The sequence below is a fragment of the Marmota monax genome, unplaced genomic scaffold (genome assembly GCF_021218885.2).
Source record: "Marmota monax isolate L192 unplaced genomic scaffold, Marmota_monax_Labrador192_F-V1.1 WCK01_AAM20220418_F8-fsc00008, whole genome shotgun sequence".
Classification (NCBI taxonomy): domain Eukaryota; kingdom Metazoa; phylum Chordata; class Mammalia; order Rodentia; family Sciuridae; genus Marmota; species Marmota monax.
In genome coordinates, this window is record NW_026694432.1 from 21,152,214 (window position 1) to 21,177,587 (window position 25,374).

The following is a 25,374-nucleotide window of genomic DNA, read 5'->3' on the forward strand; positions in this document are numbered from 1 at the left end:
AGTAGGGGCCACTGTTTGTAGCTGCTGCAGTTGACTCTAGTCTCAGAGGGCCCACTCTTCAACTCCTGCAGGCCCCAGCAAACTGGATCCTGGGCTTCACTGTATACCAAGTCCTTACACCCCTCTTGAGAGACAGGCATTGCTGTCCTCCATTTTTAGAGAGACTGAGTCACTTGCTTGAAGTCACACAGCCAGTATGAGGCAGGTCTAGGATTTCTGCCTCCCTTCCCTAGACCACCCCTATGCAGGGGATGGGGACATGCCCTGAGTTGCATGCTGGTACAGTATGAGCCCCTGAAGCCAGCAGTGCCCTCCCCACAGGCACAGCCATGCCAAGGCAGTTCAGCGTCCTGGGTACAGAAGCCAAGACTGGAAAGGTGCCTTTCCCCTGGCTGGGCCCCTGCTGGGAGCCTTCCCCATTCCTGGAAGCTTGCCTGGGTCACAGCTGTGTGCTTCCTCACCCACCCTCAACTGTTCTTGACCCTGGGCCAGCCTCCCCAACCCCCGCTTAGTTTCCAGACCTTTTCCACCCTAAGCAGCTGACAGTCTCCCAAGGGACAGCCCACTCTGCAGGCCCAGCTGTGACTGGCCCCAGGGAGCACCTACGTCATCCAGAGGTCGAGCTGAAGGATGGGGGTGGGAGGCTTTGGAGAGGCCTAGGGGACGGCGTGTTCTGACCAGCAACCTAGTCACGGGAGTTTCCAAAGCTTCAAAGCAGGAAAACACCAGACACCCTGGGCCTGGCCTGACCCCTCCCTCTGGAGTCGCCATGCTGGGGGGGTGGGGGAGTCCTGAGCTTCCCTGCCGCCCCACAGCAGCTGTAAGGGTATTTATAGCCTGAGCGTGAGGGGCAAGGGCAGGCAATTTATTTCGGAAGTGATAATTCCAATTCCAGGTGGATGAACCCGGGAGAACCAGCGTCCCCTCCCCCTTTACACCCTCACCCACAGGGACCTGGGGCATCCCTCCTCCCGTCCAGCCCACCTGGAGATGGCCCGTCTTAATGATCTCCAAGTGTGCAGACCAATGGGGTAATGCTATTTCAGATTCCTTCCCGGTTTGGAGTCTCCGGGCTGCACACACCATTGACCCTCCACGCCCCTTGTCCACCATCTCACCAGGTGTGCGTGTAAAACTCGGGGCCCTCCGCAGTAGGGAGTGCGGGGCGGCGCTGACCTCTAGTGGCCCAGGACGGTAATGCAAGGCACCCGGCTGAGCCAGAGCCAAGGATCTTTGGCAAAGTTGGGACAAACAGCCTGCATTTCCATCCGTACTCCTGGCTTCTCGGGCACCTCTTTGCTTCTCTGGGGCGCGAAGATTGAGCCTGACAACTTAGGCGTCTGCGGATAGCTGTGTCTCGGTACACCCAGACCACACTCCGCCACGCCAGCATAGAGTCAATGTCCCTTCTATCTATCTAGTCGTCAAATATTTGCGACGCACCTGCCAGGCCGGAGAGAAGAGGACACGACCCACCCTCCGGGGCTCCCAGGCGGGTCCTAGGACCCAACGGTGGACACACAGCCAGCCAGTCAGCCTGAACACTGCCGGGACTGCGCGAGCTCTAAGCAGCAGAGCGACCCCATCCGACGTGAAGGGCAAGGATGTGAAAGACAGGTAGAAATCAGCCCAGCGGAGAGGCCAAGACAGGCCTTCAGCCACGGGAACCAGCCTACCCAAGGCACAGGTGCAGCCGCCTAGTGGGGCGCATTCTCAGCCCCGCCCGAGTGAGGGGAGGCCCCGCCCCTCGGGACTCCCTGGCCGTGATTGGCGGACCCAGATCTGACGTTTGGCCGACTGGCTGTTTTGATTGGATCTCCGACGTCCCGCAGGCAGGTGCCGCTGCGGCCACCGAGGTCTCTCCTAGGGTTTCTCCAGACTGCGGTACTTCTTTCGCTGCACAGACACCGGGTCCTTGAACAGCACCGGGTCCAGACGGACGCGAGAAGATACCAGGGGCATGTGGCCGAACTCTGCCGCCATCTGGTTGATGCAGTCCGGGGCGGAGGGCTGGGGCTCTGGCCCGGGACCACCAGGAGCCTAAGAGGTGGGCGAGAAATGCACCGATGGCTTCTCTGCCCTTTCAACCCCGCCCCCCGCTGCCCGCAGCAAGAAGGATTTGGATTAGGACATGAGAGGGACTCCCACTCCACCTCCCCCAGCCCGTGCCCTCCCAGTGTCCACCTGTCCACCCGTCCACCCGAGCTCCTCACCAGTGCAACAGCTCCCAGAGGCTGCTTGCCATAGGGCACCTTGATAGGGGGCAGCTTGGTGACTGCTGCTACTAGGAAGTTCATTAGGACGTCTACACAGGTGGGTGCCTCATCTGCCATGGTCCTCAGAGCCTTGGGCAGGGAGTGGGTGAAGAGGGTGTGGTAATACCTAGGGAGGGAGGGAGGGAGGATGGACAAGGAGAGACTGCAGCCAAGTTCATCCCCTCCCCCAGGCCTCATTCTCCTCCCTTCTGACCTCCCCTCTCCTTTGTCCCCAATCCCCAAACCTCTTTCCAAAGCCCTGATCCCGGCTCTGGCTGCCTCAGAGAGCGCCCACTCCTGGTATGAGCCCCTCTCAATGTGCGCTGCCCGTGGTGAGTCTGCCTGCAATAGTGTGAGCCTGTCCTCTCCCTCAGCTTGGTGCCCACAGCCTGGGCTTGAGGTCTGAGATAAGGCAGAGCCAGATTTGGGGAGGGGATGGATCAGCTGGTTCCCAAACCATCAAGCATGGCACCCAAAGACCAGCTTCAGGAAGGATTAACCACGCTGATGCTGCGCTGAGTGTCACTTGCTTCCCACCACACCTTGGCCCCCCAACAGGACAAGCTGGGTCCACCCTGCAGACACAGGCTTCCTCTTCACTCTACTGAGAATTCCCGGCAGAGCTCCAGGATAAATCTGCAGAAGGTTCCACGTTACTCAGATTTGGTTTAAATGTGTTTAAGGGGCCCTCCAGAATCTAGATCCTGCCCCAAGACTGGCACATCAGGCAGATTCCTGAAATCCTGGGATGGTTCTACTTAACATTAGATATTGTTGAGATCTGTGTCCAGGGATGGGATGGTCATACCACCTCTGTGACATGTAAACTCTCACGTTACAGATGAGGAAACTGAGACTCAAGAGAAGCAGGGAGACTTGTCCAGGGTCTCATAACTGGCAGATCTGGGCCTTGAGCTCTAGGCCACCCTACTGCTGGTTCAGTGAGGGGTCTCTGGTCCTCTGATCCCTGTGCCAGGGCCTGTATCTGTACCTGTGGTAGAAGGCAGCTGTGCTGAGAACCATGGAGAACTCGTTGGCCATCTCAGCAGTGTAGCCCCAGCCACCCCTGGCCTTGTCCCAGAAGTGGCTGCACGTCAGAAAACCCACCATCCGCTCTGGGAAGCTCTGCCACACCGAAAAGGCAAAGTCCACCTGGAGAGGGATTTAAGTGAGCTCTGAGGAAGGACTTCCTGACCAACTTGGGACATCCTCACATCCTATAGAGGCAAGGCCGGTCTGGCTGAGGGGCTGGGACAGGGCTCTGGGGAGAGGGGATGGGAGCCATTACTTCAAGTTGACAAGAAGTATAGCATTAACATTTCCAGGGAATTCCTAGGGGAACTTTCTCATAAGGGAGCCACAAAGGCAATGTTTTGAAGAGTCTGCAGAAGCTTCTGTTGGATTTTTAAAGAAGAGGTTGCTGGCTTGTTCCATTGGTTTCCAGAATAAAAGTCTGCCCCTTAGGACCCCTGGTCGTCCCACCCCTGGGAGTCTTAGGGGCTGTCAGCGCCCTGAGTCTCTGTCCCCAGGAATCCTTGAGCCTGGGCCTCACCTCACTTGTGGAAAGATTGGTGTGGGCATCGAGGCTGAGGATGGCGTCCGTGCTGATGGCGCTGTACGGGAAGAAGCGGTCACTGACCTGCAGCGAGGGGTAGGGGGGGCAAGCAACTCAGCCACGAGAACCGCCCGACCCAATAAGTCGGAGAGCTTCCACACGGTGTGGAAGGAAGGGACGGAGACGCACAGGCCTCTGGGACTCGTCCACCCTCGATTTCAGTTTTCCCTTTGGTGAAGTGGAGCCGTTGGTCCCCAGGGGCCCTTCAGGTTTGACATCTCAGGTTTCCTCTACCGTCATATTAGACACTCACATCCACCCTGGGGGAAGATGTCAAACTTCCTTCATTTGAAAGAAACAGATCCAGAGTTGAAGGGACTTGCCCAGGGACCCCTGGCCAGTGGGCAGTTACACTCATCCTGCTTCTCAGAGGCCACCGGCTCCAATTTGCTGCCCTGTGTCCATATTTCCCTAAGGTCCTAGGTTTTTCCCCATCCCTCATCTGAGACACTCACGCACTCCTCTGCCTTCCCTCATGCTCTGGAAGCACGATTCACAAGGGCCAGGGAGGGAAGAGAACCATTTCTGTTAGATCTGAAACTGGAACCTGTGGCCCGATTTCTGCAGGCTTGTGTAGAAGTCTGACTCTAGCCTGGGCCCAAGTAAAACAGACACGGGCGCCCTCCCCAGTTCCCAGCACAATCCCACCCCTCACCTTTCTGCGCCCCTCAATGACAGTCAAGGGCACAGCTGTCTCAGGCCACCTGGATGGAACTGGCCTGTCACTACTCCAGAGAACCAGGATCTAGGAGGAAAGGGGGATTGCTCCTGAAGTCTGGGGTCTGGGGCAGAAAGAGGTCCCAGGAGCAATCTTTGTCAAGGCGGAAGGAACGTGGGAGAGCTGTTGTGTGTGGGGGAGAGAAGGGATGGTTCAGTGGGATCCCCGTCTTCTCCTGGGTTCCCTGTCCTTGACTCTGGGTTTCTGGAAGGCAGGAATTCCTGTGCAGTTTGGTAGCCCCTAGCCTGGGCTCTGTCTCCTGCCTCAAGGTTTGCTCTTCTTCCAGCAAATTTGTCATGCCAGCCCCGCCCAGCCCCAGTGTCCCATTGGTGGAGCTGTTCCTTCTGCGCCCTGGCTGAGCTGCTTCCTCCCTTGGCAGGAGGAAATGCCCACTGAATCCGAATCCTGGGGCAGAGCCCTCTCCTGCTTTCTCTTTGCAGCCTCAGCTCTACCAGGGCCTGGCCCAGAAAATGACTGCAGAGCGAAGGACTGAATGGATGGAGGGGTGTGAATGGAAGAATGGGCGACTTCCCCCGCTCTCCAGCCTCTCAGGGCCTTTATGGAGTCCCCTGAAGTTGGGGGAAGGGAAGAAACTTGGAACTTAAAGAAGAAGGCAAGAAGAACCCTTGGAAATCCTCCCTGTTCCCCGCTCCCGCCCCCAATGCGTGTTCATCCTTGGGGTCTAGGAGTCTTCAGGGGTCCCCCCTGGGTACCAGGCCTCCAGCTGGTGAAGGGGCCGGACCTGGGCGCAGTGCTGGGAGCCTGCCACAGCCTGGATGAGCTTCAGGGGGGCCTGGCCAGGGGGGCCCACCCAGATCAGGGTGCTGAATCTGCCCTCAGGGCGAGAGCCTGGAGAAGGACACAAAGGCTGTTAGGGTGGGAGGAGATGGAACCCTGTGCAGAGAGACCTGAGTGGGGGACCCCAGAGCCAGGAGACACTGGGGGTTGGGGGGGTCTTGGAGGGGTTTCATGGATGAGGTGGGGACAGACTTAGAGTTGAGGGGACAAGTTGTCCCACCCACACATACCTAGTTGCAGATGGTAGAAGGGAAACTCCTGGGGGCTCAGGGAAAAGGTAGGTCGGGCCAGGAGTGCTCCTGGGGGGCTGTTCCACAGGAGAGAGGGGTGAGTGGGTGCTCCAAAGAACCGGTCCTGAATAATCTGTGAAGTGAGGGGGGTGCAGAGGGAGCAGGGAGTGACTCCTGGGACCCCATGCAGGCCCTGTGGGTCTGGGAAAGTCAGGGTCTGTTGCAGCCCCACGCCACCCCGCTTCAGTCTCTGTGGAGGGCAGCAGCCAGGTCACCAGGCCCCTGGGAGCAGAGAGGTTGAGAAGCCAGGCATCACCAACCAAGGTCATGACATTCTCAGAATCCTGAAAGGTCCTGAGACTTTTCCCAAACCAGCACCCAGGCAGCTGCTGCCACCAGCTGACCCTCTGCGGAAAGGGAGAGTGAGGTCAAGATTGGAGAGAAACAGGTCCCAGGTGTCACAGCTAAGTCTCGGGTTCATCCCACCATGGCGCGGGCCGGATGAACAGGAGTCCAGGGTCAGGCCCCTGACCAGGGAGCTCCTCACCTCCAGAGTGGTCCAGATGACCTTCTCCACCGAGGAAAAGTAGGCATCCCACAGAAACTGGGTCTGCTGACGCAGGGCGAGGACCCGTGCAGGGGACATCTCCTGGAGGGCAGCCAGGACCTGGGGCACAGAGGGAGAAGAGGAGCAGGCCTGGGACCTGGCCAGGCTCTGACTGACCCTGGGAAAGAGGAGCCTGTGCTGGAGATCTGGAAACCAGAGGCCCTGTCCCCAGAGCTAACAGCAGCCACACTTGGACAAGTCCCAGGTAACATGGCCATCAACTTCAGGGGTGACACACAACTGGGTTTAAAGGATGCTTTGTAACCATGCAAATTCGGTCAAGCTGCTTAACCTGAGTCTCAGTTTCCTGATGTGTAAGATGGGGACAATAGCACCTCTGTCCTAGGATGATCATATTGGTTAAATCAGATGACACCTACTAAGTGCTTAGCCCATTGTAGCAGCTCAGTGAATGCACGGTGGCTCCTGTGAATTCCCTGCACTGTGCTCACTCCTCAGGGGACTCAGGCAGGCTCACATGTTTTTCTGAGCTGGGCAAAATTAGTAACATCAGATGGCACAGTCACCGTCACTATGCAAACCTCTCCCCACCAAGCCCCGGGAAGCCTTCTGATTTTGGATTGTTTTGAAGCTTTTCCTTAAATTGGGTGTTTAACTGGACAGGAACCATTAGACCTGGGCCATGAGGATCATCCTCCTAGAGATGGAGAAACAGGCTGGGAGAGGTCAGGGCTTGCTCTCAGAGCCCCCAGGGTCTCCCCCTCCTGCTGACTCCAAGGGAGCCCCAGAGGAAGGCTTGGGGCTGGGAAGATTAGTCAATTTACATAGATGGGGGACAGGAAGGAGGACTGAGGTCAGCCTGCGGCCAGGATTCTGAAGTCCCTCCCATGTCTGGTCCCCACCCGGTGCCCAGGGATCTGAGCTACCTGAAGCGGGAGCCTGTCATCGACTATAATGGCGGCCTTGGTCCAGTCAATGACTTCAGAAAAGGGCAGCTCCCAGCAGGGACTGAGAAGCACAGGAATGCAGCCAGCCTAGGGGGCAGGGTGGTCACTGGGGAAGCCAGTCCCACCCCCACACCCTCATTCCTCCCCTACCCCAGTTCCAAGACAGCCACTGCTGCTGTCGGAGCCGAGGGGAGGAGGAAAAGGAAATGGTTTTTGATTTGAAGATGAAGCATTGTTTTGCACCCCTGAGCCCCAGAGCAGAGAAGTGGACAGCTTGCTGCCCTTCCCCAGAAGCCCAGCATACCTGCCAGCTCGAGGGGACAGAGGATGGGGATGTCCAAGGACTGTACCTGCAGGGCTTGGAGAAAGCGCCAGGCTTCGGTACGGTGGCCAGGGATGAGGCAGAACGTGGCGTTGGGTGGCCTTTCCCCTGGGAGTGTCCTAAGGAGGCACAGCAGCCTGAGATACCTCACCCTACCTGGTCCCTCCACAGCCCTAGCACCCACACCATGGCTCCCAAACACAGCCCTGCCACCACGTCCTCGTGCTGACCAACCCTTGTGGCACACACTGACACACCCGCTACACACGTCCCCCTCTGCTCTTGGACCAGGAGACAGGAGCCCCGGGTTCTAGCTCAGCCTGAGGCTCCTCCCTTCGCTTCCCTGGGCCTCAGTTTCCTCACCTGCAAAATGGGAGGCAGTGGGACCTGAAGTTTCCCAGGCCCCTTCCACTTCCACTCTGCCACACGGAGACTCTTCCACATCCCTCACCTGAGTGGCCTCCATGCCCAGCCCTTCCCCACCCCCAGCCCAGGCCCATAAAAGGCCTCTCTGTCAGGAGGTGGGCTGGGCCCCCAGCCTGGAACCACAGGAAGCTCTTGCCCAGAGGCCCCCTCGCCAGGCGGACAGGCCTCCTCTGTTCCTCCCACCTCTTCCCCGCCAGCCCCAGGGCCACACTCAGGCTGTGCCTGCCCTGGGGGAGGGGTAGAAGTCAGAGCCACCTCCCTGGGATTGCCCAAGACCCAACTTGGGGAAAGAAGGGGGATCAGGACCCCTGGGTTGACAGGGCCTCAGAGTGAGACTGACGAATAGGGGGCCTGTCTGGTGCTGAACCTGATCTTCAAGAAACCTCAACATATTAGGCAGCCTCAGCACCAGTCCCCATTGAAGGGATGGGGGACTGCGTTGCAGAGAAGCCTGGGGCCCGGCTGGGACTCGAAACCTGAGGAATCCTCCTGCTCCATGTTAACATGTGAGCGCAAGCACCACCTCCTGGGAAGCCCTCCTGGGTCCCCCAGCAGACCTTGGGGCCTCAGTTTCCTCATCTGTTAAGTGGGGCACTAACAGTGCACGCTTCCCACCTCTGGGAGTTGCTGTGAGAATGATGCGAATCAGTGCATGTGAAGCACGGAGAACTGTGCCGGAGCTCAGTGAAGGTCAGTATGGGGTGGCAGCTGGGTGTGAGGATGCACGCCTGTAATCCCAGCGGCTGGGAGGCTCGGCAGGGCAGGAGGATCACAAGTTCAAGGCTGGGCTCAGCAACTTAGTGAGGCCTTGTCTCAAAATAAAAGATAAAAAGGACTGAGGGTGTGGGGATGCAGCTCAGTGGTAAAGTGACCCAGAGTTTAATCTCTGCTACAGAAAAAAAAAAAAAAAAAGATGGGGGTGGGGCTCTATACATGTGTGCGTGCCCAGAGCTTCTCGGGGGACACAGGAGAAACTGGTACTTGGCTCCAGAAAGGAAACCTGGTGGTTAGGAGACAGGGTGGGAGGGAGAGGAGACTTTTTACTGTACACCCTTTTATGCCTTTGGAATTTTGTACCCTGTGAATGAAGCACCTATTCATAGAAATAAATAACAATTTAAATGGGTGGACCTTCTTCCAAAGCAGCAGGAGCCTATTCAACCAGGGTGGAAAAACACGGGCTTTGGAGCCCAGAGGACAAGGGTTAGTTGTTTGAACTCCAGGGTTTCCAAGAGCCTGATTCGAGATGCGAGGGCTCGGTGAACAGGCCCCCTTGTCACCTAAGGCCCTCGCGTGGCCACCTCACACCACTCTCTGAGCCCCCGTGTCCTGCGCCCTAGATGGGGATGGCGAGGCCTCCCTCCAGGGGCGCCTGGGACAAGTAGCCACAGTTGCGCCTGGCTCCGTGCCTGGCCCTGCGCCCTCCTGCCAGCTGAGGGAATGTGGGACCGTGGCGGGGACTTGAATCGCCTCTTTCTCTGTCTAGTGCTTGTTTATTCAGGCCACTTTCTCGGGCTGGCCCCGGGGCCATCGGCCTCCCTCTCTTCCTCTGTCCCTGGACGTCTGTCTGGCCCAGGCATCTGCCGGGCACTTCTGAGAAAATGAGGCTCAAGATACCCCAGAGAGGGGGTCCTGACGCCTGCAGGTGGGCAGAGGTCAAGGACGGTGACACTGCCACGCTCAACCCTGGGAAGTAGACTTAATAGAGATGCAAACCAGCAGAGGGTGGCCCCCAAGGCCTGGAAAGCCAGACGGGGACGGGGTCTGGTCCATTTTAGACTCGTTAGGGACACTTAGCCCGCACCCACCTGCTCGCAAAATCAGAAAAGCCAGGGGTGGCGTGGTGACTTGTCACCAAAAGTGAGCCTCTGCCTGGGCCGAGTGCTGAGCTTGAGGGGCCTCGGGGGTCCCCTGCTCCTCTTCAGGTTGCTGCTAAGATGCTAGGGACAGGTCCCGCTGGAGGGCCGTGGGAATGACAGGGCCATTCCCTTTTAACCCCTGGCTGCCTGGCGCCCCGAGGCCCCCAAGTGCCTTAGGAGGAGGAGGGATTTCATTCCCAGGGGAGCCCTGTGGCTGGGAGAAGCCCCAGGAACCCCAAGTGGCCAGATTGGAGGTTGGCCACGTGAGGAATGCCTGGGAGGGAAGCAGAGCTTGGAATAGCCATGTTGTTCCAGCAAGAACAGAAAGGGAGCCCAGGAGGAGCCCAGGAGGGACACCAGAGTGACAGTTTCCAACTCAGGTCCGCCCCAGGGGATGGGGAGGGAGCCCTCTGACACATGGGCCTGGACAACCTCATAAGGCTTCCATGTTTTGGCTGCCCAGACAGCCTCTGGAGACCACTGGCCTCCTGGAGATGTGGGGGTTCAGAAGCTTAGGGGTTAACTCCTTTATCACCTGGGGTGTGTCACCCCAGCAAGCCCAGTGAAGGGAAATTTCTGCATAAGCCATGTGCCATAGGCCACCCATGCCCTTATCTATATTCAGGCATTCTCACTGGCAGGAAGTCCTTCTTTAGATCTAACTCAAGACACACATATTTGCTTTGGAAACAACCAAAGGCTGTTTCCTTGAGACGTTAAACCCAAGATTAGCCACAGGAGCAGCTTCTAGCTCTGAACAACTACTAATCTCTCCACCTTCTGGAGCATTTGACAAGGTCAAAACTCAGAATTCTGGAGGTTGGGGGGATAGCTCAGTGGTAGTGTGTACTTTGCATGCCTGAGGCCTGTGGTTCCCAGCACCACCACAAATAATGAAACAATAACAACCCAACTCAGAAATCTCATACGGAAGGCTTTGGAAACAGGCAATTTTGGATTAAAATACTAGCAGTTCTCATTCTGGCTGGGTGGCCTCAGATAAGTTACTTAGCCTCTCTTAAGCCTCACTTAAGTGATAGCAATTAGTATTATTTTATTATGCATAATCATTTATATAAGAGAGCTTAGCACAGAGTAAGCATCTTGCAAGTGTGTAGTTACATAAAATGTTAGGGTAGGAGGAATTGGATTAATGAGAGGGAATAAACAAGCGTGAGTCATGTTTTGTTTTGAAGATTCCCAAGGGAGAACTACAAAATCTGCCTTTGACACCCCTTGAGACAAATCTCCATCTCGATGAAAGTGCTCCCTGCTGTCTAACCTGATCTCCTCCTGCTTCAGCTGACACCTAAGTTTGCCATGACTCTGGGTCCTCCATCTCACTCCTGCCCTAAACTCTGGCCTGGGCTCACTCCTCTCACTGTCCCCCTCCCATCCATCCCCCGCAAAGGAAGGTTCACTTACGGCTCAGCTCCAGAGTCCTGCTCACAGTGCCCGTCCCAGCCAACAGGAGGGGAGTGGACGTCTGCCGGGCGCCACCTGCCCATCTTCTCTGCCACGGCCAGCAGGGCTAGCCCGGGCTGGGGGCTGTGCTGCCACAGCTGGCCAGGAGCCCCGCCTCGCAGCGGGTGAGCTTCGGGGAGAAGCGGGAGGGCCACATCAAAGCCGGGACGGAAGGTGTCCACCTTGGGGCTGGCCTCAGCCACCATCGCCCGTCCCAGCTGAGAGGCCCAGGGGCAAGGGGCTGAGTGGAGGCTGAGGACCAGGTGGTTGCTGCCTGAGTTCCAGTGTGGAGGCTCCGGGCTGCAGCCTCCAGTTGGGGTGTCCCAGCTGAGGAAGAGGAGGAGGCAGGCCTCGGCGGGGCTGGAGGTGCCGTAGCGCGAGCCTTCCAGGGAGGCCGTGACCCGGTGATGCATCTCGGAGGTCGGTCCAGCTGCTGGGTACACGAACACCTTGAGGCCATCTCTGCACCTCGAGGTGTCAAAGCAGGTTCCCCAGGTACAGCGGCCACCGTGGGGGGATCGAGGACACGCAGGGGCATCTTCTGTAGGCTCCTCAGGCTGGGAGAAGCTCTGCAGAAGTTCTGCATCCAGCCAGCGGGGCCAGCCTGGGGAGGCCCCTGGCTGAGGCCTGGGCGGCACTGCCAGGCGGAGAAGGGGGAAGACCCCCAGGAGGACAAGAAGGAGCCAGGAGGCTGACAGTGCCACCCAGAGAGACTTTCTCTTCAGGGACTGCATGTGGCCGCCCACGGCCGGGGCTGGGGAAGTGGGCAGCTCTGCAGTCACACAGGAAGAGCGGGCCTGAGGTCAGCTTCCTAGTCCTGCGCGCCTACTGTACAGACGGGAAGACTGAGGCCCACCGAGGCAGCTCCCTGCCTAAGGTCCAGCGGAGAGTCACCAGCCACACGTGAGGAGGACCAGCTTTCTGGACTTGCTCTCCTGCTCCCAGGGGGACTCTGCTTCCTTGGCTTTGGGACACTAAGGCAGCCTTTGCCCTCCTCACTGGGCCCCTGCCGCCCGGCACGGCTCAGGATGATGCAACCCTTGACCAGACAGTAAGGCTGTGGCCCTCTGCCCTCCCGGCTGCAACCCCTGACCTTGCCCTGGACCAAGAGGAAGGCCATCTGCCAGGCCACGGAGGGCTGTTGGGGGCTTCCATGGGGCAGCCAGGCTAGGGATATGGGCTGGAAGGAAGCAGGCTGGTGTCCCCTACCCAGCCCTCCTGGACAGCTCCTGAGCAGCCCTGGCCCCCGCTGTGGCCCCTGGCAGGCACTCTTGGGCGGGACTAAAATTAGACGCTACACCCATTGGGCCACCGGAGTCAGCTGAAGGCAGGACCTGTGTGCCGCCAGGGACCCTGCCGGGGGCGGGGGGGGGGGGGGTCCAGGGGGACTCAGGGTCCTGGTCCTCTTCCACCCTGCCGCCGCCCCCAGCCCAGGAAATGCAGCCCCTTCCCAAGCTCGCAGCTGCCCGGCACCCTCAGGCTCAGAGCTGTCACAGGGCAGAAGCCAGGCCCGGGGCACCGAGCCCCTGCCCCGTGTCCCCCAAGCCCTGCCAGCGTCGTCTCGTTCCCTCGCAGCATCTGGCCGGTCCACAGCTCTTTCCTCGCGCGGCCCGGCTCCGCCCCTGCCGGCCTGATTGGCTCCCGGCTGGGAGGCGGGGTCTCCAACTTAACCCCTTCCCACCAGTTCCCAGTTTGGACAGGCGCCGCTCTAGTCCACGGGGAAGTTCTTCCTGAACTTGGCTTCCTTCCCACCAGCCTGTGCCCCGTCGAGGGACCCCCTGCCTGGTCCCTTGGTCTGCGCTCTGGGACGGGAGTCGAAATGGGGGATGTCATCCACTGATTGACTGCAGAGGCGGTGGGGGGGGGGACACAGGAGCCCCTGTCTGACAAAGGAGGGTTCAGAGGGCAGACCTGGAGTGGAGAGGCCTGCTAGGCCCAGAGGCGTGGGGCTCTGCTCCCGGGTAGACAACATCCCCCAGGGGACGGTGATCAGCTCAGATCCAGGCCTAACTCCAAGAGGTCCCCTGACGCGGGGTGGCCTCTTTGCCTGGCTTTGACTCCCCTTCCCTCCTCAGAGGGCTGCTGATCTGACCCAGGAGCCACCATCGTAAACCGAGGGTGCAGCACAGACGGAGCACCCAGGCCTGTCCCGAAAATGCCCAGTGAAGGAAACTGGCCTCTTGCCACCAGCAGAGGGTCAGTCTCTGTTTTGGATGACCCAATGACCGTCCCGTAGGCACCAAGTCCTCTCGTGCTTAAAGAGGCCTTCACACAGGCCTGGCTGGCAGTTTCTCCCGCCCGGCCACCTTGCCGGCTGCCTCGTCCGCAGGCTTCAGGAATCCGGGGAAGACTCCCTTCCTGCAGGAAGCGGCCCCAACCCTCCTGGGCTGGGTTAGGGCCTCTGCTAGGGTCTCCTGCCACTCTTCATTCCTCTACCAGCTCATTCCTTCCTGCACTGGTGCATCCAGCAAATGCGCGGGAGTCTTAACTGGGCGGGTCCCCTGTGGGGTCCCCTGTGAGGCTGTGGGATGCAACACTGACTGTGCGCCAAGCACACAGGAGGCGCCCGCATGGCGCTCATTCAGTCCTCCCCCTGACCCTACGAAGGGGATACTGTATCATCCCCATTTTACAGATGAGGAAACCAAGATCCGGAGAATTTAGATCACTTGCCTACATTCCCATGGCGTAGCCAGGGCCATTTTAAGCATCACACCATCCTACCAAGACAGACATCCCTCACCCTCCTGAGCTCACCGACCAGGAGGGAGCAGTACCCAGCAATCAGAATGAGCAGAGGAGACAGGCAGGCATAGAGGGCAGCTGGCAATGGCTTCTGGGAAACCAGACTTACCCTGGGACTCGCAGGACAGCACTATGGCATCTTGGATTTTGCTTTGTGTTGGTTTGTGGTGCTGGGATGGAACCCAGGGCATGCTCCGCTCTACCAATGCGTTCGGACTCAGCCCCAGCCGTGTGTTTTTTAGAAAAATCACCGTGGCTTTGTAAGAACGGGCAGGAAACCGGCAGCCCTAGAGCAGGGACAGGCTTTGATGCTTGGTCTGTCAATCAAGTCACTCCTTCAAATGCTACTCCATGAGCCCCTGTAGAGGTGTGGCCAGGCCAGGCAGGTCCTGGGGCTGTGAGCAAGCTGGGGAAACCCTGCCCGCAAGGAGCTTCATTTCCAAGGTGGGGAAGGAGGCCGGGACAGAGGAACAGGAGGTCTGTCTCCTGGCCGTTTGGCGGTAGCTCTTGGGAGAGGGGGAGGATTAGGGGTGAGGGTGGGAGCCCACTGCACAGAGAAGCTGGCTTTGGGGTAAAATGCTGAAGAGGTGAGGGAGGAGTGGAGGGTATTTCTAGAGGGAGGGTCAGCCGGGGTGTGGGTTCTGAGGCAGGAGAGTGGCTGTGTGCCAAAGGCATCGCCTGACCTTGCTTTTCCAGCACCCTGGAGGGGTCCTAGGAGAAGAGATCAGCTGCAGGGGCAGGGCAGGAGCGGGGGGCCCTCCTGGGCCAGACCCTCGTGCCAGGACAGTGGCTTGGCCCAGAGTGGCAGGAGTAGAGGTGAGAGGTCACTGGATTCAGGAACGTTGTGTCCAGGGCAAAGGGCAGGCGGGCTGAAGGATCAGGTGAGATTTGACCTGAGCCAAATCTGAGAGTGAGATTGTCACCCACTGAGACGGGGAAGATTACGAAGTGGGGGGCAGTTTCGGAGAGGATCAAGAGTTCAGTTTTGCGACTGGCGGTCAGGTCTGCTGCCAGCACTAATACGACACATGCCCGAGGAGGGTTGGCGGACAAGTGAGAAGCACATGGATGGAGAGAAGCAGAGTGGCCAGGAGGCCAAGGCTACTGGCTGGGGGCATGGAGGAGACGCTATCCTGCTCCTGCTGCCCACCCCAGCCTGGCCTCGCTATCTGGCTCATGCCCATGCCCATGTTGGAGCATGCACAAGCCCTCTCCTGCCTTCACCCCCGCAGGGATGTGCTCAGGCCGGCCCGAGCGTGCCTGGGCTGTGATTCACAGGCTTGCCAGGCGTGGATGGGGGAGAGGAAGGTGGGGCCTCCTAGCACAGAGAACTGAGCTGATCCCATATTAAAAAAAAAAAAATAGATCCTGGGATCTGTCAAGGGCTCCTGGGCATCTGTAGGGTACCCTCCTGTAGCTGGGCTCTTATCTGGGGGCCAGGAGCCAACACACTTGGGAGAAGGGAAAGGGGCCAGGCAGGAAGGAGAAGAGAGCAGTGAGCAGGTGGAGGAGACCCGGCCAGAGAAGCTGGGAAAAATCCTAGGAGCCTTCCTGGAGGAGGCAGGGCAGGCTGAAGCAGGTCTTTTTGTGGATTCGAGGACAAGGAAGTGTTCTGGAAGGGGATTCTGGACCTCAGCGCAGCAGTGTTGGTTTCACCGGTGGTTGTTCCACCCTGAGCCTGTGGGCTGCCTGGGTACGGAGTTGCTTCCTGCCTGAGGCACCAAGTGTTTGGTGGAGGCTCCAGGAGAGGGGGGAAGGTGGGAGCCCACCGCACTGAGAAGCTGGCTTTGGGGTAAAATGCTGAAGAGGTGAGGGAGGAGTGGAGGGTATTTCTAGGGGGAGGGTCAGCCGGGGAGTGGGTTCTGAGGCAGGAGAGTGGCTGTGTGCCAAAGGCATCGCCTGACCTTGCTTTTCCAGCACCCTGGAGGGGTCGTAGGAGAAGAGATCAGCTGCAGGGGCAGGGCAGGAGCGGGGAGCCCTCCTGGGCGAGGCCCTTGTGCCAAGACAGTGGCTTGGCCCAGAGTGGAAGGAGTAGAGGGGTGAGCTACATCCCCAGCCCTGTTGTTTGTGTTTTTTTTTTGAGACTGGGGGTAAAGTTTAGGGGTGCTTTCCCACTGAACTACCACCCAGCCCTTTTTATTTATTTTTTTATTCTGAGATGAGGTCTTGCTCAATTTCAAGTTTGGCCTCGAATTTACCATCCTCCTGCCTCAGCCTCCTGAATTGCTGGCCACTGCGTGTGGCCATTGTGTTTTTCCCTCCAGAAGTCTTCACCTGACTTTGACCCTCTCTGAAGGCTCAGGAAGCCATGTGCAGCCTCCCTCCAGTTAGTTCCTGGACCCTCCTGGGGCAGCCAGCCCTAGTCACCAAGGAGTTAACCAACAGAGCTGAAGGTGTTTACCCAGCAAGGAGGCTGCAGAGCCCAGGTAATGAACAGTCCACGGTGGAAGAAGGATTTGTTTCTCCTCCTCCCTCCCCTGGGAGGCTGCTTGGCAGAGTGAACACAGCCCTCTGTTGGCTCTTGAGGAGATGCGCGTGGAGGGGTGGGAGCTGGGGCCCAGATCAGGCCTGGGGGCGAAGGCCCAGAGGTGGGCTTCGAGAAGGACGAGAGGATCTTAGACTGACACTCTCCTCGCAGACTTCGCCTCACTTAGTTCTCAGGACACTGGAAAGGCTGGGCGCCCTTATCTCTGCTTCCAGATCAGGGTAAGGAGACAGAGAAAGGTGACGTCTCTTCCCTAGGGTCGCCCAGCTAGTGGGTGGTAGAGCCCGGACTCAAACGTGGCCTGTCTGGCATCAGATCTGCTGGGCTTTCTGCTTCCCCTGATGGAAGAGAAAGAGTTGATTTGTGGAGTCCCTGCTCCATGCCGGCAATGTGTTGGGCGCCCTCTCCAATCCTGGAGGTATCCTTTTCTAGAAGCCCCAGTAAGCCGTCAACATCAGAAGAGTGAGGTGGCGCTGTCCAGGCCGGGGAGTGGACAGAGGTGGAGATCCCAGGCAAAGAACAGGGTGGCCTCCAGTTGTCACTTGTGATCCCAATGGCATCCCCACTGGGCGTTCATCATGTCCTGTCAACACCCCTCCAAACCAACCCTGAGACCAGCCTCACCCCACTCCCCCGCCCCCACGACAGACACAGCTGCCATTATTTGGCACCTAGATCACAGCATTGGCCTCTGGTCTCTGCCTTCCTCTTGTCTCTCTCCTTCTCCCTGCGGCAGCCAGAGGCTCACTCTAGAACACAGGCTCCCTTCCCTTCTGGGCTTGAACTCTGGACTAACCATGTGGTTGGATTTTCTGCAAAACCTCATGGAAGCCCAGGGCTCATCGCACTTCACTGTCTCTGGGAGGTTTGTCAGTCATCATGGAGGAGCAGAAGAGACAGCACTTCCTGGGGTTTTCCATGTGCTGGACCCTCCGTGCAGTCACTCCAGTCACTCTGAATTGTCACAACGACCCTCTAAGGTACTAGGATTACTATTTCCACTTTGTAAGTGAGGAAACTGAAGCTCAGAGAGGTTAACTAACATGACGAAAGTCTCACAGCTGACGGGCAAGAGAGCGGGAACTCAAACCCAGCACCCCATGTCCCAGCATGGCGAACGTTCACAATAAATAGGAGCTAGCACTGTTAGCAAAGATCAGATTTCACCCCCCAATTTTCTTTAATATAGAATTTGAATTCCTTTAGCAAGTCATTTACTGTCCTGTTGGCCACAGTCCCCATTTCCTTTCATCTTACACCAATTTACCTGACTTATGGAGACCCCAATGGCATTCATGACCCAAACTCTTCCTCGTCCACTCGCTCTCGTAACCAACACCCACCCTGCCAGGCACCGCGCCAAGCCTGCGGGGGTGAGGGAGAAGGCCTCCTGGTCCTAGGGGGTCACACGGAGAGGCAGTCCTGCACCAGGTGGCTTTGCTGGATGGTGTGTGCTGTCCTGGAGACGCAGGGAGTGTTAGGGGAGCAAGAAGAGGACGCAGTGGGGGGGTTCAGCTGGAGAAAGTGACATCTCCGCTGGATTCTAGAGCCCCGGCAGGAAGCAGAGGAGAAGGTGCAAATAAATGCGGAGCATGGCTGGCTGCCCACTTGTCTGGGGGTGAGCAGTCACACTGGACGTGCAGGAGCCATGAATCTGGTTGGCAGGAGGAAGTGGATCTAGATATTGGAAGGCTCTGAGTTTGGATTTGGGGACTGCAAGCAGCTCCCGAGGGATTTTTATTTATTTATTTATTTTTGGTACCGGGATTGAACTCGGGGGCACTCGACTATAGAGCCACATCCCCAGCCCTATTTTGTATTTTATTTAGAGACAGGGTCTCGCTGAGTTGCTTAGCGCCTCACTTTGCTGAGTCTGTCCTTGAACTTGCCATCCTCCAGCCTCAGCCTCCTGAGCTGCTGGGATTACAGGCATGGGCCACCACGCCCGCCTGGCTTCCAGGAGGATTTTAAGCAGAGACTGACACAAGCAGAGGATTCCACCCCCACCCCCGCCCCACTCCAGCTCCTGCCCCATTTCTCCAAAGGTACCTACCTTTGCCAGGTAGGTACCCTGCAGGCTGGCTCCTGTTCTGCAGGCCTTTGATGGGCTTGATGATAACAAGGTCAAGAGCCAGAAAGAAGGCTGAGACGGGAATTCAGGCCTGCCTTGGCCCCTGGCACCTCAGAATTGGCCCAGCCTCCACAAATCATTTTTGATGAGAGATTCTGGGAAGCAGGATGTTGACAAGGCCAAGTAAACTCCCTAAGGCCCAGAAGGAGCCAGAAAGCAAAAAGGGTAAGGCCCTCACCAGCTTCCCTCTGCTCACCGTGCTTCTCCTGCTTCTGAGCTACATCTCCAGCCCTTCATATTTTGAAACAGGGCCTCCCTAAATTGCTGAGGCTGGCCTTGAACTTCCAGTCCTCCTGTCTCAGCCTCTGGAGTAGCTGGAATTACAGGCACCAGCTTGTCCAATCCCTTTCTTTGCAGATTCCATTGTCCCTCCCCCTTCCAGCTAGGGATCTGACAACTACCTTGGGGGATGTTCTGAGAGCAACCTATGAGACCCCAGTTCCTTTTCCTTCCCTTTCAGCTAAGCATCAAGGTATGATGGCAGAACAGGTAGATCGCGGGGTTTGTTTTGTGTTGCAGTATTAGCAATGCTCTACTAATGAGCTACATCCTACCCACCCATAACCCACCCCCCCATATCCTTAGCATTTTTATTTTTTTATTTGGAGTCAGTCTTGCTAAGTTGCCCAGATTGGTCTCGAACTTATCATCCTCTGGCCTCAGCCTCCCAAATAGATGGGTACAGGGGTGCAACAGCACACCCACTTGTTTTTATGTTTATTGATTTTTTTTTTAACTAGGAATTGAGCCCAGGAGTGCTTAACTGCTGAGCCACATCCCCAGTCCAACCCTTTTTATTTTTAATTAATTAATTTTTAAATTAGTTAATTAATTTTTGGTATCAGGGATTGAACTCAAGGGTACTTACCCATTGAGCCACATCCCCAGTCCCCCCCTTTTTTAAAGTATTTTTTTAGTTGTAGTTGGACACAATACCTTTATTTATTTGTTTGTTTGTTCATGTGATGCTGAGGATCGAACCCAGTGCCTCACACGTGCTAAGCAAGCGTTCTACCACTGAGCCACAACCCCAGCCCCCAGCCCCAGTCCTTTTTATTTTTTATTTTGATACAGGGTCTCACTAAGTTGCCTATAGCCTAAGTTGCTGAGGCTGGCTTCGAACCTCAATCCTCCTGCCTCAGCTTCATGAGCCCCTGGGATTACAGGTGTGCGCCACCATACCCAGCTTTATTTATGTTTTTTATTTTGAGTTAGGGTCTCACTAGGTTGCTTATAGCCTCACTAAGTTGCTGAGGCTGGCTTCGAACCTGTGATCCTCCTGCCTCAATTTCTTTTTTTCTTTCTTTCTTTTTTTTTTAAAGATGGAGTGAGAGAGGGAGGGAGAGAGAGAGAGAGAATTTTTTTTTTAATATTTATTTTTTAGTTTTCGGCGGACACAACATCTTTGTTTTTTGTATGTGGTGCTGAGGATCGAACCCGGGCCACACGCATGCCAGGAGAGCACGCTACTGCTTGAGCCACATCCCCAGCCCCATCCTGCCTCAATTTCATGAGCCCCTGGGATTACAGGTGTGTGCCACTGTACCCAGCTTTTATTTTGAGATAGGGTCTCACTAAGTTGCTTAGGGCCTCACTAAATTGCTGAGGCTGGCTTCGAACCTGTGATCCCGCCTCATCCTCCAGGAGCTGCCGGGATCATCTAATTCTGGTTTTGCCAGTCATTAATTAGAAGACCTTGCTACCTGGCTTCAGTGTACCTCAGTTTGCTGCCTGTAAACTGGGGACGATGCTACCAGCCTTTCAGAATTATTGTGCCAATTGAATGAAGTCAGGAGTGCCAAGCACTTGGCACAAGTATGTTCCTTCCCAACACTGGACACTGGTGTCCACCGTGGAGGATGGTGGGGACGGGGTGAAGGTGGATATTGAGTGGGTCACGTAGTTTCAACATATTTCTGCAGAGAAAGCACTTGCAAAGGTTTGGATGGGTGACAGGGCAAAATTGGAGAATATTATGTTCCCAAACAGTTTGCTGTGCCTGGAACGAATGCTGGTCAAGACAAGGAAGAGACCAAAAAATGATCATCTGGGATGAGGATGGGAAAGGCCTTGAGCCAGGCTCAAGGGCGGGGGCTCCGCCTGCAGTCCTGCTGACATGTGGCCTGGCAGTCACAGCTGGGGCCATGTGATTCATATGGACCTGGACTCGAATTCCAGTTCTGCCACTTGGGCAAGTCCCTTAAGCTCTGTCTTAAGGAGTTCCCGCTGAAGCAGGCCCTGAGACTTGGGTGCTGGGACTAAATTTGGGAAGTGATTTTAAGAAGCAGAAGTGAAGGCTAAGAAAGTAATAGGGGGCACATCAGTGTGCAGTTGTCCTTCAGGTTGAGTCCCAGCCTGGAGCCCGGGGAGAGGTGTGAGCCCCACCTCAGAACCACGCTATCTGAGCTGGGGGAGGATGGGCTGGGTACCTGCTGGGAGCCATTAGCCAAGTAGGTATGACAATTTCCTTGCCAGCGTACCCCATGTTGCTGACATGTTGCAGTGACATTGAATGTAAGTGACCTTGCTCAAGGACCAAGGCAGATTAGGGTGTTCCCGGTTTTAAGATAATCTTGTTTAGGGCGTTCCCAGTTTAGGTTCCAGGTTTAAGGTTTAAGATTATTCCTGCTGGGAATAGGGCGTATCCTGCTGCCTGAGTTCCCCTTGAGTTCTCACGGGATTCAGACAGTATATTTTGGAGATAGAAGCCCAGTGGAGGTGAATTTGGGCAGAGAACGTGGATTTGGGCAGAGAACGTGGATGTCCCCAGAACGTGATTGTAGACGGCTGGTGTGAGTTCGGGAATAAAGAGTTGCTGTTTGAATCTACAAGCTGTGTGGTGGCTCGTGATTGTGTGCCCAGCCAGACTGCGGCATTTGTGCCCAGCCAGACATTGGCAGGTACCAACTCGCTTGATGGTTGAAGGTGGCCCTTGGGGTACGGGACACCTCTCCCTTTTGCCTGGTCCCCAGATGCCTGAGCTGAATGAAGCAGGATCTTGAGTTGGCAGCTCAGCTCGCTAGAGGCAACCACAGGGGAACAGAGGAGGAACGAGGGTGGGGCAGCTGTCAACAGCACCTTCTGTTACCTCTTTGAGCATCTGTCTTCTCATCTGAAAACACAGGAAGAATTTTTTTTTCATCTGAAAATGGGAAGACACACTTCACAGGAGGATTCAGTGAGGAAACACACTTGAAAGGACCTAATGAGATGTGTGACACATGGTGAATCATTAATACGTGGTAGATACGCTGGGCTCAGCTCAACCACCAACTTCTCAGAAACTCCCTCCCTGACATCCTGTGGAGAGCGGCTTGCTCCCTTTGTTCTCCACCAGGACGTCCTGTTTTCTACAGAGAATGCATGACAGCATGTAACTAACTGTCTTGGTTAGATGCTGTTTATTTCATCTGTCTTTTCTCACTAGAATGAAAGCAGCATGAGGACAGGGAGTCCATCTCTCCTATCCATTGCTTTACACCCAGCCCTGGGCCCAGTGCCTGGGGCATACTAGGTGCTCAATAAATCTTTTTTGAATGGAAGAATTATTGCAGAAACAATAAAGAAAGATAGCTACTGTTCTTGACCTTGTACTAAGCACATACTCTGTTAATAACAAGTTCAAGAGGATCATCTGGACTCTAGCTGGGTCCCCGTGCTGAAAATAGTAGGTACCGCTCCAGTCAGAGTGACTCAGGTCAGTTCCTGCATCCTGGTGCACTGCCCACTAACTTCTAGGCTGCAGTGCAAGAACTTGTAAGAGCACTGAGCGGCTTCAGCTTAGGACATGGGTGTTTGGGGAACACTTGTTTGAAGGTAGAATTTTAAAAGAATAAAGTATAATTTTGCCCTTTCTCACCATCAGTGATGAGAAAGCTAATGAAGTTTAAGCTTCAGAGCTCCTTGAATGTGTTCATGTGAGGCTCATGTGATTTGCAAATTTAGTAAAAATAAGTGATTAAAATGGGGATTCAAGTTGGGTACACCGGTAATCCCAGTGACTTGGGAGGCTGAGGCAGGAGGATCACAAGTTCAAAGCCAGCCTCAGCAACTTAGTGAGACCCTATCTCCAAATAAAATATCAAAAGGGCTGGGGATGTGGCTCCATGGTTAAGCACCCATGGGTTCAATCCCTGTTATCAAACAACAACAACAACAACAACAAAACTTGGGATTGAACACAGGTACACTACATTCCCATGAGCTACATTTTCAGCCCTTTTTAATTTTTTTTATTTCAAGACAGGGTCTCACTAAGTGGCCTAGGCTGGCTTCAAACTTGCAGTTTTCCTGCCTCAGCCTTCCAAATAGCTGGAATTACAGGTGTGCACTACGGGGCCCGGTTTAAAATTATTTTTCTTAAAGAGCGTGCTCTCAAAATTGTATAAGCTTCAGCCCCACAAAACCTAGATCCACTTCTGTCTTCCATAAAACCCAAGAAACCAGGGATCCATGGGTTTTAGTCCATTTCATAACTCCACAACGGGAACACTACTGTTATCCCAGTGGAAGAAATGGAGGCTTAGATGGTAGTCCTTGCCCCAGGCCTCAAGGCCAGTAGGTGGCGCAGCTGCACATTCAACAGTCTGGGGCTGGGGTGCAGCTCAGTGGAGGAGCATGCGCTCTGTAGGCAAAGGCCCTGGGTTCCACCCCAGCACTAGGAAAAGTCTCAATCTCTTGTCTCCAGATCTGACCCTTAGTTGTCCACCTTCCCCACTCACCATGAGGTCTCCAAGGACACAGGACAAATCACTGATATACACCTGGCCACCAGCCCAGAGGAGGAGGCACCAACACAGGTTGACAGGTAAGAAAGAGAAAAGCAGCCTGTGATCCTGGCACCCAGCTGGCTTCAGTGTTCCCCTGTTGAACCCAAATTTCACAGAGAATCAGTGGCAGATAAAGCCACTCAGCGACTGTGATGGGTCATGACACAAACGGGACACTCTCTTATGATGTCTAGCATGGACAAAACATGAACATTGTTTAAACCAGAAAAAAAAAAAAAGGATCAGCCATCCCTTTTCATTTTTTATTTTGAGACAAAATCTCACTACATTGCTAAGCAGATTGCTAAATTGCTGAGCCTGGCTTGGAATTTGTGATCCTCCTGCCCCAGCCTCCAGGAATAGAAGATCGAAAGAAACGACCTCCAGCTGTCCCGCTCATGACAAGGGACTCTGATTTGTCATGAGTGTTCTAGGCCAGCTACACAGCCCCTATCAGTTAGCCAAAGGCTAACTGTTCTGATTCACACTAAGCTTTTTATGTATTGTGGCCTGTGCCACCAACTACAGCTTTAATCAAATCCGGGCTTAGTCACCATAGTGCAGTATGTCATCGCCCTCCTGATGACTTTATCTTGACTCCCAGAAAGATGGTGGTGGTGAGAGTGTTCCAGGAGAGAGAAGCCTAAAGAAACCTAGAGCGGAAACTAGACACTGGTGAATTTTGTGGGGACGTGGATAGAGCATATAGAGGACTCCTGATCTCAAGGAGCTCACAATCCATTGGAGAGTTAAGACCTCCAACCTGATAGATGTCGCAGGTAGTGAGGATAAAGCCTCCAAACAAAAGGTGCATGCAAATGTCCCAGCAGAGATACTCTGGGACAGGGAAGCTTCATGGAGAGGGGGAACTTGGAGGAACTTCAAAGGCAGAACAGGATTAGAGGGTCTACCAGGCAGGGCAGAGTACTTGGTGGTACCAGGGTACCTGATGGAGGGGGACAGCCTGTGCATCCCGAGAATTTGGAGGGGAGACAGTAGTCGCGGACAGGGCAGTTGAAGCTGGGAGAGGCTTCTGTCTGGGAGTAGCAAAGAGCAATGCCAACAGGGTGCGGTTAGGAAGGACCTTGAAGGCCAAGCTAAGAAGTTGGGACCTCATTCATAGGTCGTGGAGAGCTGTTGAGTTTCTGAGCGGCACGAATGATCCGAGTTTCTTATGGAAGTTTGCCGGTGGGGCCCTGCCTACCTCTCCCATGCACCTCCCCCGTTTAGTCCCTCACACTCTGTGCTCTGGCCAGCAATGAACTTTCCACGCAAACTGTCCTAGGCACTCTTCGCGCTCCTGGTACTCCCAGCTAAGTTCTTGGCATTAGGTCTCAATTTTCCCATCCCTTCCTCTAGGGAGCCTTGGGGACACAGCTTTCCCCCAAGCCTGGGCAGGTGCCCCACATCAGTCCCCCACACTCGCTGTTTCTCCCATTATTAGAGTGCGTGTCGCTGTGTTGTCATTATTCCTTTGTCTGAATCCTCTGCTAGATGGGTTCCGTTGAGGCTAGAGACCGCATCTCATTCGCCAGCGTGTCCCTAGGAATCAGCATAGGGCAGTAAAACGGGGATGCACTGAGGGGTTGGACCCGCTAATCTCGCAGGTTCCTCCCTGGTCGGGTCTCTAGGGAGTCTCTTGCGAAGGACAATGGAAATTAAAGGTGTCAACAGGTGTAGGCTTGTAGGGAATGTGCCCTTAATTGGAATGATCAGTCTCATCTCCAGGAAGCAAAATTTATGGAAACAAAGAACCTCCTCCCCACCTCCCTGGGAGTAAAGCGAAGCCAGGGCTGTTTCCAGGCACGCCCGCGAACTATTTGAGAGACCTTCAGGCGGAGGGTTACTCACTGGGACTATAAACAGTAACCCTCCGCTCGAGACCACCTCGCCGCGGTTTCTGCTCAGACCGCCAGGGGGAGGAATCGCACCGCACCCTGGGCCTTGGGCGGTTTCGCCCATCCGCGGGCACGTCGGGCTCTGGGAATTGTAGTCTTAACGGTTGCGATGCTCGAGATGGCGCGGTGCCCACCGGGAATTGT

General features: G+C 55.6%; 1 protein-coding gene across 4 annotated transcripts; it reads right to left on the reverse strand.

Annotated features, from left to right (window-relative positions):
• Positions 1-844: 844 nt before the first annotated feature.
• Positions 845-12,797, reverse strand: Extl1 (exostosin like glycosyltransferase 1). Of its 4 annotated transcripts, XM_046468900.1 has the most exons (11): positions 11,164-12,794; positions 7,482-7,572; positions 7,111-7,218; positions 6,164-6,283; positions 5,617-5,749; positions 5,331-5,437; positions 4,526-4,615; positions 3,808-3,894; positions 3,247-3,407; positions 2,214-2,382; positions 845-2,040 (listed from the first exon to the last, which is right to left on the reverse strand). In XM_046468900.1, exons 1-11 carry the CDS (start codon positions 11,934-11,936, stop codon positions 1,864-1,866), a joined length of 2,016 nt encoding a protein of 671 aa, XP_046324856.1. In that variant the 5' UTR covers positions 11,937-12,794; the 3' UTR covers positions 845-1,863. The 4 variants fall into 4 exon arrangements, 3 of the variants coding, with proteins under 3 accessions (XP_046324856.1, XP_046324857.1, XP_058427027.1); XM_046468901.1 differs by lacking the exon at positions 7,111-7,218 and having other exon boundaries at positions 11,164-12,795; XM_058571044.1 differs by lacking the exon at positions 4,526-4,615 and having other exon boundaries at positions 11,164-12,795.
• Between the last annotated feature and the right edge of the window lie 12,577 nt (positions 12,798-25,374).